This window comes from Rhinatrema bivittatum, chromosome 14, assembly GCF_901001135.1.
Source record: "Rhinatrema bivittatum chromosome 14, aRhiBiv1.1, whole genome shotgun sequence".
Lineage (NCBI taxonomy): Eukaryota > Metazoa > Chordata > Amphibia > Gymnophiona > Rhinatrematidae > Rhinatrema > Rhinatrema bivittatum.
Window position 1 is genome coordinate 22,486,588 of NC_042628.1, and position 17,839 is coordinate 22,504,426.

Sequence of the window (17,839 nt, forward strand, 5' to 3'; positions counted from 1 at the left end):
CTCACACTGGTGGGGGAGAGGAAGAGGGCAATATTTTTGGAAAGTGCGTTTTCACAGATAAGCTCCCCACGGTCTACCCCATGGAAAAACCTTCTAAAATGTGCCCCCTGAAGGTCTGAGGGCTCTAGAAGAATACGAAGCACAATAGGTGTGCGTGGAATGTGTGCACATGGAGTGGAGATCATTAATGATGCATTTATAGGAGCTCCTCTTCCATGCTACAAATACCATTTTTCAGGCTATCACCAATGTTTTCTTTTCCTTTGTCTTTTACTGAATATCTCCAGTGTCTTTTATGATAGTGGGAAAATTTGTATAGCAACTATTTTCCCTCCAGAAGCCAAAATGATTTGGGGTTTATTGAGCCCATATTGAATAGCATTACTTCCTCTCCCCAGGTAATATTTTATTTCTATTACACTGTGTGAACCAATAGAGCTTTAAAGAGAAACTGTGTGTAGACTATTCCATTAACTTTGCATCCAACTGGTTTGAATGGTTCTGCACCTCTAACAATTTGCAGTATATCCCTGCTGTATACTTTTATATCAAATAGTGTTATATACCCAATTAACTAGAATTTTTCACCTTTAGTACATACATTTAACATTACATTCTAGAAACGTAAATAGATGCGCTAATTTCCTAAATAGAAATATTACTGTAAGAACTCATTTAACACACTGTTAAATTCAACTTTTTGTCTGTAAAAGAAACATTTTTCTGGATCACAAAACTGCATGCTACAGATCTCTACAAATTAGCAAAAACAGATGCAAATGGTGCATGTTTTTATTATCAGAAGTCTAAATAAACTACTGTGCTGTACATTAAATAACAAGAATATACACTATAACAACATTCTTACTGATTGATTGCCTGAAGATGTACATAAATCTGAAAAGTCCTCCTGGACATGAAAGCTTGTTTGCATCTAATCATGGCACAGATTCATTCTTTATTAAACTTTGTATGCGTATTGACTGTGCATAACAGAGATATATACAAAGACAGATGGGATGCCATTGTAACAGATGGCAGGGATGCCACTGGAATTTTGTTGAGTAGTGGCAAGATATCAGATAAAAACTATTTAAATTTAAGAAGCAGAACATGCTTAGTAGGACATTCATATATGTTCATTTCACTGGTTTTCACAACTGGATATACTCATGACTACTATTATTACGGACCCCATAAGAGCCTGCCTTAACATTTTGAGGACAAACCCACCATAAATAATATTGCTGAGTGTTATTAGGTAATAACCACAATTGAAAGGAATGACTGAAAATTTTTTTCGAACAAGTCAAATACTAAAAAACCTTTTGTCTTAATAAAGCAGAGGCAGCAAACAAGAGCTCCAATGCTAGCAACTGTATAGGTAATGCAACATTCAAATTTGCAAGTTACATTTGAGCACTGTCAGACAATGAAAGGCCATAGATAATCTTCTGTCAAAGGTAACAGCTCAGAAAAAATATGAAGTTAAGCGGTTCCATTATATATTATTTTCACCATTCAGACTTACAGTAGTGTGTTCTTCAAATCTTCATGCTATGTTTTAAAGCTGGTTCATCTTGGAACCTCACTTATCAATTCTTACTCAGAAATGTTTTGTTTCTTTTGGCTGAGATAACTATGTGTGATATGTCCATTGGAGAGCTGTTGCTACGTACTTAAAATATGCAAGCCACAGGCCCAGGGGCTCAAGCCATACAGTCTGCTCCAGCAATTTTGATAATTAAATTCAACAATCCCGATTAACCCCTCCTCCTACCCCCTGGAGAACGATCCTGTAAAGACACAATGCTACTGAGATCCTTCTGACCTTATGGGAACAATTTAAAAAAACCCGATACCAACCACAATGGAAAAGCCAAGGCCTACACCATACAGGCTGATTCTTGAACAATTAGTGATGGTGCTGCCTGTTGTTGCTTTTAAATCAAAGAGATTTCACCAGCTCTATTCCAGTTTCACAAAATTATTTAATCCTCCATCACCTCTTTCCATAACACAAAAATAAGTTGTACATACAATAACTTTATACTGAAAAGTCTACTCATCGGATTCTTGGCAGATTCTGAAAACCTTTACTGGATCAACATATGAATTATCTAAAAATACTGTACATGAGCTACTACTATTCAAACTAGGCATAAGATTCAAAATTTAACAAATCCAGTCCGATTAAAAAAAAAAAAAAATAGAGGAAAAGAAAAACAAAATGAAGGGGAGTGTGAGGGAAGGAAAGCAGGGATGAGAGAGCTTTAAATCTCAGGCCTGCCCCTCCCTAAGCTCCACATTGATACCCTTGGCCAGATAGTCTTTTGGGGCATGGAAGCTGAGTTGCCTGCTGGGATAGAACCAGGAAATGGCTGTCCGGCCATGTGGTTGAGCTCCATGTGGAAGCCATTAGAGAGGGTCGGCATAACACCCCCCCCCCCCCTCCCCGACTGACCTGCAGTGCAGCCGGAAGCATAGGCGAGATCAAAGGGGTGAGGGGCCCACACTCTTTCAAGCAGCACCTGTGCATGGTGCTGGTCCTTTTACAGGTTTTTCTATACTCAGTAATTGCCATAGTTTCAAAACAAAGCATTCAAACTTTTTATTGACGTTTGTCTGTTTCTGTCTAAATGCTATATCAAAGTATATTGCTTTTATCTCTTAAATTCTAATCCAAACACTATAGACCAATTAATGAAACCAAGTGTACAACCTTATCTGCATTCACATTATAGTTCTGTTTTCATGGTCAGTTTGTACATCACAATGGTTAGGTAGTACAATAGATTTTCATATTTTATGGTTGTCAAATACAAAGAAATTAAGGACGATGGGAAATAACTGAATAGATGTGTATATACATCCCACTGTTACAGTATGGCTCTGATACTATGCTAAAACATAGAAGAGCAAATTTTCAAAGGGCCACACGCATAAAAATCGGGACTTATGAGCGGGGCAGGGCCTTGTGGGCAACATGCGCATTTTCAAAAGGGCCCAGCCACATGCACAAGTGCCAGGCCCTGAAAATGGGGCGGGCCGGGACAGTGGCCATTTGCCGCCTATGCTTTATGTACTATCTTTTGAGCCCCGTCTTCAAAAAATAAGCGAGTAACCCGGCCATTAAAGGTGTGCCTGTGGTAATATTCAATCCACATATCTTCAGTCTGGCTGTATTTGCAGATGATATTTTGGTTCATTTCTCTGATCCAGTAAGATATTTAACAGCTCTCTTAGATGAATTTTCCACACATGAGCAGCTAGCGACACAAGCTTAATTTGGATAAATCAGAGGCCCCACCAATACAAGAACATGTTTGTCACTTATGGGGGCAAAATTTCCCAATGACAAGGGCTGTACATTCTTTCAAATACCTGGGAATAATTCTTCACAGATATATCTTTCCTATTTATATTCTGTTAATTTCTCAAAATTGTATACCTCGACTGAAATTTTACCGAAAACATGGACAAATTTTCCCGTCACTAGCAGGCAGAATGGGACTTTTCCAAATGATTATTATACCAAAATGCCTATACCTTTTTCAGACTATTCCATATTATGTGTTATGTGTTAAGGAAAGATTTTCATCATTTGGAAGGTGTTCTAAGGCATTATTCTTTGGAAAGGAACTAAACCCAGATTAGTTTTATCAAAACTGACAGGTAGATGGAAGACAGGAAGAGTTGGTTTAGCGAATCTGAAATTCTATAACATAGCCTGTAATCCTCAATGTATAGGAGACTGGATTTTAGTGTTGCGTCTGTTGCTGCTCGATGCCCTCACTCCGCCCTCTTACCTCTGTGGCGACTCCCTCCGGGTCTGATGGACTGCTAGCTGCTGCGAAGTCTTCTTGCTGTCTCTCTCCGGTGTCCCCGGACCGGCAGGACACTGTGGATCCGCCATGTTCCTGATGACGTAGGGCGCGCGCTCCGATGTATGTACCAGCAAGGGCGCGAACCTCGGGGGTGTCTCCTGAGATGACATCATCCGCTTCCAATATAAAAGGTCTTAGTATTTGCTAACGAATCTAGTTAGCAAGGGGATTCGTCCTATGCTACTCTGCCTCCTCGGACGTACCAGGGGTACCCACTCCTAGGGGGCCTCACTCTCTTTTATTTCAGATTGCCGATTGGAACCGGTACTCGCTCCTCGAGGGCCCATGTTCCTAAACACTCTGAAGATTCTCTACTGCCTGGAAGCTATAGCCGATACAGACACTTGTGAGTTACCAGCACTCTCTCAGAGCTTTCCCTGGAACCAGGTACTCGCTCCTCGAGGGCCTAACCCTTTCCAGCTACTGAGCTTCTTAAGACCTTATCTGAGTGTTGTCATCTAGTTCTGGCTATGAACACAGCATACCTTGTCTATTCACTATCTGTAGTTTCTCTACAGCTCAACCCTGGGATTGCTGTTCCAGTACCTGAGGGATTTCAGCCCTGCCGGGCATACCTGAGAGGCTTCTAGGAAAAGTAAAAAGTCATGGGATAGGTGGCGATGTCCTTTCATGGATTGCAAACTGGCTAAAAGACAGGAAACAGAGTAGGATTAAATGGACAATTTCTCAGTGGAAGGGAGTGGGCAGTGGAGTGCCTCAGGGATCTGTATTGGGACCCTTACTTTTCAATATATTTATAAATGATCTGGAAAGAAATACGACGAGTGAGATAATCAAATTTGCAGATGATACAAAATTGTTCAGAGTAGTTAAATCACAAGCAGATTGTGATAAATTGCAGGAAGACCATGTGAGACTGGAAAATTGGGCATCAAAATGGCAGATGACATTTAATGTGGATAAGTGCAAGGTGATGCATAAAGGGGAAAAATAACCCATGCTATAGTTACACAATGTTAGGTTCCATATTAGGTGCTACAACCCAAGAAAGAGATCTAGGTGTCATAGTGGATAACACATTGAAATCGTCGGTTCAGTGTGCTGCGGCAGTCAATAAAGCAAACAGAATGTTGGGAATTATTAGAAAGGGAATGGTGAATAAAACGGAAAATGTCATAATGCCTCTGTATTGCTCCATGGTGAGACTGCACCTTGAATACTGTGTACAATTCTGGTCGCCACATCTCAAAAAAGATATAATTGCGATGGAGAAGGTACAGAGAAGGGCTACCAAAATGATAAGGAGAATGGAACAGCTCCCCTATGAGGAAAGGCTAAAGAGGTTAGGACTTTTCAGCTTGGAGAAGAGACGGCTGAGGGGGGTATATGATAGAGGTGTTTAAAATCATGAGAGGTCTAGAACGGGTAGATGTGAATCGGTTATTTACTCTTTCGGATAATAGAAAGACTAGGGGGCACTCCATGAAGTTAGCATGTGGCACATTTAAAACTAATCGGAGAAAGTTCTTTTTTACTCAACGCACAATTACTCTGGAATTTGTTGCCAGAGGATGTGGTTAGTGCAGTTAGTATAGCTGTGTTTAAAAAAGGATTGGATAAGATCTTGGAGGAGAAATCCATTACCTGCTATTAATTAAGTTGACTTAGAAAATAGCCACTGCTATTACTAGCAACGGTAACATGGAATAGACTTAGTTTTTGGGTACTTGCCAGGTTCTTATGGCCGGGATTGGCCACTGTTGGAAACAGGATGCTGGGCTTGATGGACCTTGGTCTGACCCAGTATGGCATGTTCTTATGTACTGCCACCTCTGGTAGTTCTACTAACCTGCCTAATAAAAGAATTATCTGTCTGTCTCCGTTCTCAAGCCTACCCGGTGGTCCCTCTCAGGATATCCTCCTGGGGGCATAGTCATCTGCCATCGGCCCAAGGATCCACCTATTTACATTCCTCTCCAGTTGAGTGTCCTCTCCAAGCACTCCGCTGGTACAGTGTGCTAACTCCTCCTTTCACAGGAGCTGAAGCATAACAAGATTGCTACTCCCTAGGAAACCTATCAAGATTGCTAACTCCTCATGGGATCCTAACAGATTGATAGCTTCTTCCTCCGTAGGAGTTAGTTTCCTACAGATTGCTACTCTTCCCCCTCTTGAGGAGTAGAACCTAACAGACTGCTAACTCCTTCCTCCGTGGGAGCTATAATGTAACAGATTGCTAACTCCTCCCTCTCCAGGAGTTGATCCATAACAGATTGCCAACTCCCATCTGCTTGCTCCTCCCACCAGACAACAGATTCGTAACATTTAGAGACTAGCTCCTATACTCCCACCGATATGGAACATGCATTCCTCTCCCCTTTCCACCCTACGTAGTTACATTTTGCACACTTCGCTATCTGTACTACCTCCATCCATAAAAGATAGCCCTTTGGTGATTCCATTGGTTAAGACATGGAGATATTTTCGCTCTATGCTGAAGCTGGGGCGTAAGATATCTCAATTTCTTCCTCTAAGGGGTAACCAGGCTTTCCCCCCCCCCCCCCCAACCAGGAATTCACAATGGGCTGTCAAAGGTTTGAAAAATATCTCACAGTTTTTTGATGAGGAAGGACACATACACACTTTCCAACACTAATGTCTGAATATAATTTAGAACAGAAACACTTTTATGCCTTTTTACAGACCAAGCATTACATACAATCACTACAGCTGAATGACTAGGAGCAAGAAAATGGACTATTGCTCTGCATCTTATTTGATGTTTCAGATCCTTCTCAACACTTCTGGTATTGTATGTTAATGAGGCAGATGAGGCCTAGAACCTATGAGATGATTCTTAATGCTTGGGAAAGAGAATTGAGAATTATCTTTGGACAACAACAATATGCTAAGATAATCCAGCGCGTCAGCAAGTGCATGCTATAAAATACAGTTCCCATGCGTGCCAGATTTTAATGTGTGCACGGGGGGGGGAGGGGGTGTGTTTTAGAAAAATATGCGCAGCAATGCAATTGGCTGATTCCCAGTTCCCTATCCCCCTTCCTATTCTGCCTCCCTGTTCCCCTCTCCTCCCCGACCCCTAACACCCCTTTCCCACCATCATTTCCTTTATTTCGTAACTTACTTCATCTAATGGCCCGCCCCCACCCAGACCACCCCTCCTGGCCTGCCCCTTTTAGCTGGCCTGGTACTTCTCCGTGTATCAGGGGTTATGCGTGGGGCCGGGCACTTTCAAAAATGCACGTGGTGCAAGCAGGGCTTTTAAAATTCAGGGGCAAGTGTATTAGACAGTTATTGCAGATACATCTCTATTCTGCATAATTCTTGGGCCATGTAAATGTCAAAATCTATGAAGACATTCATCCCACAGCTATTTCTCTCCTACTGCAAAAAAAAAAAAAAAGAAAAGACTACACAGGATGGTTCTGTTCCATGGAGCATAGAACCAGATTCCAGTGACTTATGAAGAATATATCTTAGTCATTTTTAATGTCCTCATAAGTATATGTGACAATACTTCAAGAGCCAAAACCATTTAAGGTAGAATTTAGATAATCCAATAGATTATCTACCACTTGACAGATCCACACACAGTCATTAGCGATTATAAGAGACCTGTGCCACCACAATCTATCTGCATGTCATTTCCGTTGCAGAAACAAAGTTCCTAAGCCACAAAGAAGCAAGTAACCCTGACGCAGAGAATTTTCAAAACGCTGTTCAATGTCCGGCGTTTCAGCATATTTACAAGATAAGTTGGAGATTTTATCTGCATTTGAAAAAAAGTTAAACATTGTTTTACATGAAACCCATGATTAGATGTCAGCCCATACTGAAAGAGATTTTGGCAGCACAAATATAATGGTTTCATAATCGCTGTGTGGGATCTGTTAAGTGGTAGAGTATCTATTGGACATAGATACTATACTTCTGTATACAATATAGACCTATGTTCTTGTTCCAAATAACAAGCAACTGTAAGGCTCTACTAAGGCACAGAAACATACAACAGTTTTATGATCTTGTATGTTTCATGTGAATTTCTAGATTTTTCTACAATTCCATATTCTGTATTCTTTGTAGCTATGATACAGAACAAAAGCTCTACAACAAAAGTTAATGAATTTAATAGAATCAATTATTTTTTAAAAAGTATGAGGTTGTCAAGAGAGTACACGTTTGATATGTTAAATGGAAAGATACTGAAAAAAGTTCTTTTCTTGCAGAAGTCATACAATTTAAAATGGGAGGAAAAAAGTCAGACTGTTACAGTGTGATTTATTACAGAAGTTCTGTTCAGAATGCCAGCTACACAAATGTATAGATAACCATATTTGTCGGTTTCGAATGGTGGTTTCTTTACCCCCAAACCTATGCCTCTATGAATCACAGTCCTGCAACAACTACATCAGGTTGCACAAAATGGCCCATATACACGTTGAACAAATTCAGAAAAAGAGCCAGAAAAATCCCTCGCTAAACAAACTAACACAGAAAAAGGGAAATGCAACGTAACTTCATTATGTAGTTGCCAAAAAAAAAAAAATATCACTCTTTATTCTTTTTTCATATCCAGGGCACTCATCTAAAGAGCCAATTTAGACGAGTGCCCTGGATATTCAACTCTAAGTTTTACCTCTACTGTGACGAGATATTCAATTCTTCAAGATTTCTTTCAAAGACTGGGGAGGTATGATTTATACCACTCAAAGCCGCAAATGATTGAATAGACCGGGCGGTCTCTGACTAAACTGCAGAGACACGCTGACAGGCTTGCTGATGCGGCATTTGAATTGATATATAATATTTAATACTTATATTTTGATAAATTATTTAAGCAGCAAAAACAAAAAAAGAAAAAAGAATAAAAAGTGATATATATATATATTTTTAGCAACTACATAGCGAAGTTACGTTGCCTTTCCCATATACACGTTGGCCAATTCAGGCCCCAGGGCACCATGGAGTATCTCCTTTTTTAGAGGCTTGATTTAAACTATTTAGATGAGGTGGATGTAGCTGTCTAGGAGGGTTTCACTTGCAAGAAAGCCTAACTCAATCTATCAGATTCAAGTAATTACAAGTTTCTCTCATGTACTTACTGTATAAGTAATGGAGCAAAATAATGAGAAAACATAAGCATATTAACAAATCAAGTCTTACAGGCTTTTGCCCTGTAATGGTGACATGAGTTGGGTGAGAAATTTCGGCAGTGATACACAAGACGACCATTTAGCTCACAGCAACTTCTAAAATAATTTGCATCCTGCTCCATAAAGTGGCTAAAAAGGAAAAAAAAAAGAGATGCTCTGTTGTAAACAAGGCTGCAATAATATTATAAATACAGCTGTGACAAGTGGAATGGCCATAGTGTCATTGATCAGGCAGGTCCAAGGTTTTCGGCTGCAAGTAGCTGACAAGTGAGAGCATCTAGTTCAAAGCAGTGTGCAACAGCTGTAACACAGGCAGGTGGAAGTGAGCTGAGCCAGATTTTCATCCTTCCCTTTTGTTTCTGCACAAGGTTTTTAAAATTTAACGTGTTAAAAGTTCTTTTTAACTAGCTGTTGTTGCTTCACCACCAAGAGGCAAAGTTCCTGGTTTCCTAGAAGGAGTTCCTCCTGGTTGCTTTTATTCAGGTTAGCAAGTACTACTGGGGCAGTGGCTTAAGTGTCATGACACTTCAAAATAAAAGGGGAGGACTATAGATTTGTAATGTTAAATTGGTTGCATCAAGATCGTCAGGCAGAATGTTTTCCTTTCTGGCACAGTGTTTAGCAGACCATTGAAAACAGAAGTCCTCTTGCATGCAACTGTGGCTTCTTGTCCTGTTGATTTGGAAAGGTGCATCCATGTTAACAAGGCTGGGGAGATGCCGCAGGCTACTGAATGGAGTTCTTCTACAGATGTCAAAGGGAGATAGAAGTGTACTTATTTAATGTTAAATGGCCCATTTTGGATGAGGCTGGAAGAGGTTTTGTTTTAAAGCTGTATTATTCCTCAATCTGGTTGCCAACATGTAGGAAAGAAACTTAAAAAGCTTTATATCTTGTTTTTAAACCAACACAAAAGATTCTCCCACTGAATAAACAAATATAACAAAGCTCAAAAGGTCACTAGAAGACACAATTTGTGCTTAATAAAAGAGAAAACCCTCAGTCAGCCCACCAATGCTTACTGTTGTTGGTGGACTAAGGTTTTGTTAAAATAAAGTTTGTGTTACGGTGACCAGGGCAAATTAAAAGTTCATTCCTGCTGCCTAGCTGCAAAAGAGACCTGAGGAAGATACTGACCAGGAACATGGAGCTCCTGTATACTGTCCATAGATCAAACTGTTAGCTGGTATAGTGTGGGATGCAGTTCTTTGAAACAGTAGACAACATCCTGTGTATAGTGTTTTTGTCTTCTCTGCATACTGTTTCTCTTATTCCTGCTGTAAATCATCCGTATACATTTGTTTTGGAAGCTTTACAAATAAAGGCACAGATAGTATTGCACTCTGAAACCTGCCTGTGGGATGGCATTTCATAAAAATATTTGTTCATAACAAAAGAACCTCAAAGGTTTAGTATATGCTGCTGGGTGCTCCCACACTTACCCAAGTGTGGAAATAATCATGTGAAACACAGTAAACACTTTGGAAAGCAGGTCAATCCAGAAATAAGGCTACACACATTTACAGCAGGCCTAAAAAAGTCTCCTTTCATCCATGTCAAATCTGCTTGTTCTTTATCTATTTAGCACTCCATTAGAGACGATATAAACCAAGTTAAAACAGCAATTCAAGCAACATTATTGTCAATAATTCAGCTGCAGCTGAAAAATTAAAATAATTGTGCCCTTTATTTTTCTTTCTGCTTTAGTTACTTCTGAGCGAGTGTATATACGTGTTTAAAATTTTAAAAAAATTCCTCCTGTGAATCTGAGTTTAAACACATCAAGGATCAGAATAAGCGTCACACTGACAAACGTAGAGGGTTCCACAGAACAAGTGTGTTTAGCCAGACAGAGGAGGCATTCCCGGGACCATCTTTTGGGTGGCATTGGAAAATAACACTCCTAAATTCTATTTTCAAACCCACACGTGGTATTTGCCAAAAAACTTTTAACCTTACAGAAAGCAGGTGCAACAGTCTAACAAGTAAATTTTCAAAGGGCCATGCACGTAAAAACCGGGGTTTACGTGTGTGGCTCGGCCTTGTGCGGGCTGTGTGCATTTTACAACAGGCCCGGCAACGCATATAAACCCCGGTACGCGCATGAGTGCCAGGCCCAAAGAAAGGGGAGGGCTGGAGGCGTGATCCAGAGGCCCAGCAAGTAATCAAACAAAAAAAAAGTTAAGTAGCTAGGAAGGGGTTAGGGTAAGAAGGTTAGGTAGGGGTATAGAGCAGACTGGGAGGGAACTGGGGAAGCTCTACTCTGGTCGCTGTGCGTGAGCACATGTTATAAAATAGCTGCGTCCATGTGTGCACACCGGGAACCGTGCATGCTCCTTTTAAAATTAACCCCTAAATGTTTTGTACCTGTGGCCATTTTCAAACAGAAGGCACGCATATACTTTGCCACTGATAATTAGGTACAAATTCCAAAGGTACGTTTCTTTGCACCTAAGTGGACAGTTTGGAAGTTGCCTCCAAAATATATAAAAATGGGGAACTCAGAGAAGTAGTTTTTTATAAAAAGGAAATGAGATGGATCTATAATATTTTTACTTTAAACAGGTCTAAAATCATAAAACCCAAAGGCATAGCATAAATGTGATATTTTGGAGAATCTAGTTAGATCAAAGGCAGGTAATGTTACTTCTGTTTAATCAAAGCCATCAGCTCTTTATCTATTCCTTGATTGTTCAGTTCAGTCAAACTGTAGTATTTATGAATAATCGTTTCAGCTGTAACGACCACCACTCGAAGCCCATGTGTATCTTCTCCAAGCTGACATCCTATTGCTGATGAAACCACCATATCGAGACCATTGTGCATCCCACCAGCATTTCTGTGGTAGTGTCCTGAGAAGACAGCTTTAATACCTACAATAAAAACAAGTCTTAATTTTTAAGTCATCTCAAAATTACAGACATGTGAACCTCGCAGAAGGCAACAACGTGCTAAGGGAAAAACTCCCTCAACAGGACATTCCGTTCTAAGTTTTGACTCAATGCACAATCCGGAGCAAAGTATTGTTTTTGACGAGTTAGTTCACTACATATTCTGCAAACTCAAGCGGCTTAACATGGCAACCACAACCCAAAATGCTAAACTTTGCATTTGCACTATTTCCTGACAATGATTCCAGCATGCATGTTTGGCATATCTGACTAAAAATTATAGTAAGTCCAAAGCTGACAGTTCTTCACAGTAGAAGTTGAGATGCTAAAGCGAAGTGCTTTCTACAAATCTAATATTTAAATAAAGGCTATCTTTCTTCACAATTCATAATGCTCATTATGCTTTATTTCTCCATATGTTTATAACGGCATTTGTGTTTCTACTGTATAGTGTGTCAATTCAAGGTGCATTCTATAGATATTACAACTGGTTCAGTCTCCATCAGTCATTCAGCCACCACAGGACACAGAGCAATGAAATACCAACATGCTCATTTTATCCGAGTTAGCAGTATAGGAGGTAATTTTCAAAGAGTTAGATGCGTGATTAGAATATATGCACATAAATATCCTGCACTCGCATAATTCATATTTTATGGAAGGTGAAAGTACATGCATATGTTACATTTTATTTATGCACATAAAAAGGGGAAGACTAATGGTATTCCAGGGCAAAGTCAACTTACATACATAAGTTACTATTTTAAAAGACACTTATGCATGCACATTTGGAAACGTACTCATAATTTTACTCCTACTAATTATCTTGCATAATTGATAGACTTACTATGTATTACTGGCTGGGTGAGAGGTCTAGGTGAACTGGAGGTAGTTCAGACTGAAGAACTAGAAGGGTCTTGATGACCTGGAGAAGGACTGGGTAAACTGGTGGAGTAATTGGTAAACTGGTAATTTTGATTATGTGCGCATGTTTTAAAATACCCTGATTTCTGTGAGCATGTTAGGTTTTACATGAACGAGTCCTACTTCATTTTTGCACATAAAATAAACACGAGAATTTTGTGGGGTAGAGATAAGTGTATTTTATAGTACACGTGTGTTAAAAAATACTACTGTAAATCACTGCATGGCCATATACATGCGTATATGCCGCCGGAGTACCCTCATTGTGTAATGCTTGGCGTACAAGGCTGTGAATCTGGAAAAGGAAGCTACATTAAGCACGTTTGCTTATTTATAAATGGGGTTCCCCATAGATAGCAGGATGATTTAGCCATTACATGCGGGTGACATCGTCCAACGGCATCAAGAAAACTAGGTTCCAAAAAATAGAAAGTGTCTATCTGCCTCATTGCTAGAAACTTTTTCTGCCACTACCTCAGCAGCCCCTCAAACTGAACATTTTTAAGAGAACCTGGGCTACATACGATAAAGGAATACTGAGGGGCTCACGAGTGGCTGTGAGAGCTGAGTCTGCATCAGTGCTGTCTACCACCCACTGTATTACCTTGTTCACTTAGCTTCCTTTTGCTGAAACTTGGAAAGGATAGCACTATATAAATATTTTAGTTAGAGATTCTGACTTGTTGTCTTAATAGTCTCATTGTCCGTTTTCTGAGATACACTCTGGAATTTTCACATTGACGTAAGTTTCATTAGACCAATAGATTCCTTGGACAATTCTTACACTGGCCCAGTGGCAAGATATCACAACTTGTACTCCTGGGGAAATTCTGCGCACAAAAACTGAAAATTCTACGCACAAAACTGAAAATTCTGCAAAATGTATATTGGTCAAAATAACACAATTTACATGACAGTCTTTAAGTAATTACATTTTAAATTATTACAGAAAAAAGTTATTACTTAAAGTTGCAGAATTTTAAATATTTTGAGCAGAATTTCCCTAGGAATTCACTGTAAGAGTGTCCCTTCCACATACACACACCCTCATACAGGCTCCCTCACTCTCGCACACACACATCCCCACATACAGGGCCCTCTCTCTTGTGTACACACCCACACAAGCTCCCTTTCTCTTTCACACATACATCCTCACACAGGCTACCTTTCGGGCCGATACAGTACAGTGCACTCCGACGGAGCGCACTGTTAACCCGCCACTGGACGCGCGTTTTCCCTTACCCCTTATTCAGTAAGGGGACGAAAACGTGCGTCCAACCCGCCGAACCTAACAGCGCCCTCAACATGCAAATTCATGTTGATGGCCCTATTAGGTATTCCTGCGCGATTCAGAAAACAAAACGTGCAGCCAAGCTGCACATTTTGCTTTCAGGAATTAGCGCCTATCCAAAGGTAGGCGCTAATTTCTTCGGGCACCAGGAAAGTGCACAGAAAAGCAGTAGAAACTGCTTTTCTGTGCACCCTCCGACTTAATATCACCATGAAAATTATTTTTATTCCTCCTTCTCTGTTAGTTGCCCTTCAACCCTGTTTCAGGGGCCATTCATAAAGCAGCTCTGAATCCAAATTAGTCACTAACAGGCCCATGCAATACTATGCCCTGGCTGCAGCACATGGTTCAACCCATGATGGGACACGTGATTTGGATGCGCGTCCATAACCCCCGATGCAAAACAGGGGTTAGCAAGTCCAAAACATATGTCCAGCCGTACGCATATGTAATAGCATTCCTCACATGCAAATGCGTGTTAATGAGGCTTTTTTCTATTCTCCCTCATGCAAAAAAAAATGTACGCCTGAGGTGCACATTTTTACACGCCAAAATTAACACCTTCCTGGAGCACATTTGGCATAATATCACCATGAAAACCGGACGCTCAATTTTGCTGGCGTCCGGTTTTTGAGCCCATGGCTGTCAGCGGGCTCGAGAACAGACGCCGGCAAAATTGAGAGTCTGCTGTCAAACCCGCAGACAGCTGCCGCTCCGGGCCAAAAGGAGGCACTAGGGTCGCGCTAGTGTCCCTGGCGCCTCCTTTTGCCTGTTTCTACCGCTGGGCCTCATTTAAATACAGAATCGCGCGCATGGGCGAGTGGCCTGTGCGCGCGCCGGGAGAGCGGGCAAATGCCTGCTCTCCCGCGGTCTTTACTGAATCAGCCCGAATATGTCTCTCTCATGCAGCCCTTCACACAGGCTCTGTCTCACACATACTCAATCCCTTCACACAGGCTAGCACCCTCACCTACACACAATCCCTTTTTCATACACACAAGCTCCCAATCTCTCACACATATACATACTCCTTCACAATCTCCTCATATAGGCTCCCTCTTCCTGAAACCCACTCAAGCATCCTCCCAGCCCCCCTCTCTTACCTCCCATGCTCTCTCTCACACCCTCCTGCTCTCTGTCATCCTCCTCTCATATAGGCTCTCTCTCTGAAACCCACACTCAAGCATCCCCCCCACTCCCCCTCTTACCAACCAAGCTGTCTCTCACCCTCCCCCACACACACATTCCCTCTCACTGGCATCCCCCCCACACTCTCTCTCACACCCTCCTGCTCTCTCTCGCCCTCCCCTCCCCTCTCTGACACACATTCTCTCTCACCGGCATGCCGCGGGACATGCTCCGTTTGCGGCGAAGATGAAGGCCCGGTGCACCGTTCGCAGCGAAAAGGGAAGGCCTCCATATGCCGCGGGACGCGCTCCATTCGCGGCAAAGATGAAGGCCAGGTGCGCCGTTTGCGGCACACGGGGGCCTTCCCTTTTCGCCGCAAACGGCGCGCCGGGCCTTCATCTTTGCCGCGAACGGAGCGTGTGCCGCGGGACACGCTCCATTCGCGGCATGCCGGGGTCTCCTCTGCTATTTTCTGCGCAGAATTTGGCAATTCTGCGCAAGGGGGGAATTCTCCGCAAATTCTGCATTCCGCAGTAGCGCAGAATTCCCCCAGGAGTAAACTTATAAGAAGCCCTTGACCAATGAAATAAAATAGTTTGCATCATACTGCGTGGTGCAGTTTTCTCATTATCTTCTACTGCACTTTACTGATAAATGTTCTGCTTTACCCAGTCTTCACTAATAAAAGGGGACAATGTTTTGCATTTTGTATCTGTGCAGGTTTTTCAGAAAATTACATAATCACGCAAAGAACAAAGTATCCTGCTACCTTAGATAGAATTCATAGTTAAAAACAATTTTAACATTAACATTAAACATGGAGAGTGCTAAGTATGTGCTGTCATTTCCTTTGTCAGGGCTGCTCTCTAACCTTACCATGATGTAGCCCAATTACAGGCCGATGCAATATCAGTGCGCGTTAAAGGGGTACTCATGATTGAGTGCCCACCCCCTTAACACCGCACCGATCCACTTCTCCGGGGCATCCAATGCAAAATGCAAATGGGCCGCAGCAATAAAAAGGAGGTGCTAGGGGAAATTGTGCGCCCCTAATGCCTCCTCAGCAGTGGTGCCCGGGAGAGGTGGCTATCAGCCACTTAGGAAAACAGACACTCAATTTTAGAGCATCCGTTTTCCTACCTATGCAAAGCCACAGGTTAGGAAGAGGGATGCTCAATTAATGAGCGCCCGTTTTCCTAACCTGTGGCTTTGCATAGGTAGGAAAACGGATGCTCTAAAATTGAGTGTCTGTTTTCCTAAGTGGCTGATAGCCACCTCTCCCGGGCACCACTGCTGAGGAGGCATTAGGGGCGCACAATTTCCCCTAGCACCTCCTTTTTATTGCTGCGGCCCATTTGCATTTTGCATCCCTATTTTTTTGGAACATTAGAATTTTGTAGTTCCTCTGACTTAATATTGCCACAATATTAAGTCAGAGGAAGTTCAGAAAAACAATATTTTCTGCTTTTCTGCCCACTTTTTGGGCTTCTCCAAAATTACTGCCTGCTCCAGGAAGGTGTTAATTTTGGCGTGTAAAAATGTGCACCTCAGGCGTACATTTTTTTTTGCATGAGGGAGAATAGAAAAAAGCCTCATCAACACGCATTTGCATGTGAAGAATGCTATTACATATGCGTACGGCTGGACATATGTTTTGGACTTGCTAACCCCTGTTTTGCATCGGGGGTTATGGACGCGCATCCAAATCACGTGTCCCATCATGGGTTGAACCATGTGCTGCAGCCAGGGCATAGTATTGCATGGGCCTGTTAGTGACTAATTTGGATTCAGAGCTGCTTTATGAATGGCCCCTGAAACAGGGTTGAAGGGCAACTAACAGAGAAGGAGGAATAAAAATAATTTTTTAACAATAATTTGCTGTGAATAACTACAATGCTACCCAACAGCTCTGTACAAATTCTAATGCAGTGCAACTGCCAGCCAAAATAAATTTCATTTAAAATGGATTGCTTCTTTAATCCCTAAATGATTGTTTAACTTCCTTGAAAGGGCTTGAAAATGCTGCATATTCAATTTCATTAAAAATATTATGCACATACAAGAGAATGAAAACAATGAGTAAAAAGAACTGCTTAGTTGTAAAAGAAGAAATTCATGAGAAATCATGCCATGCTATCAAACAGCAATATATTCACATTTGAACAAATAGCTTAATATACACTTTAGCATAAGCATTGCATAAAATATTTAACACTATCAATTTAGATACAAATGTAGGACAGTTACTTGAACAATATCCACCAGAGAAGTCTAAAAAATACAGTAATATAAACAGGAATGACCCTGCATATCTAATTACTGCTAATGTGAAAAGGTTTTCCAAATGAGTGTAAACTTCAGAAACAGTGCAGCTTATAAATGAGAATTAAGCATAAAAGGCATAATTTTCCACATAGAATCTGGAAAACAAATCAAAGCTTACAAGCTTTCTACTCTAGGCTTTCTATTACAAACTCACTGGGCTGTGTCTAATCCTAGCCTACCATATTCTGCCTGAAACATTCTTGTACCAGATGGCAAAAGAACACTAGAGCATGTTCTAAGTGCTTTGCCTAGTGGTCT

General features: G+C 41.3%; 1 protein-coding gene across 2 annotated transcripts in view; it reads right to left on the reverse strand.

The window, feature by feature from the left end:
- The window catches only part of CPPED1 (calcineurin like phosphoesterase domain containing 1), a 127,604-nt gene that overhangs the window by 47,335 nt on the left and 62,430 nt on the right, over nt 1-17,839 (reverse strand). The window contains exon 4 of one of the 2 annotated variants that reach the window (XM_029577105.1): nt 7,981-11,895. The exons of the other annotated variant lie outside the window; for it this stretch is intronic. Coding sequence (XP_029432965.1) covers nt 11,666-11,895 — 230 coding nt within the window. The 3' untranslated portion in view covers nt 7,981-11,665. Of the gene's footprint in view, nt 1-7,980; nt 11,896-17,839 lie in introns of those variants that run through there. 2 annotated transcript variants of the gene reach the window in all.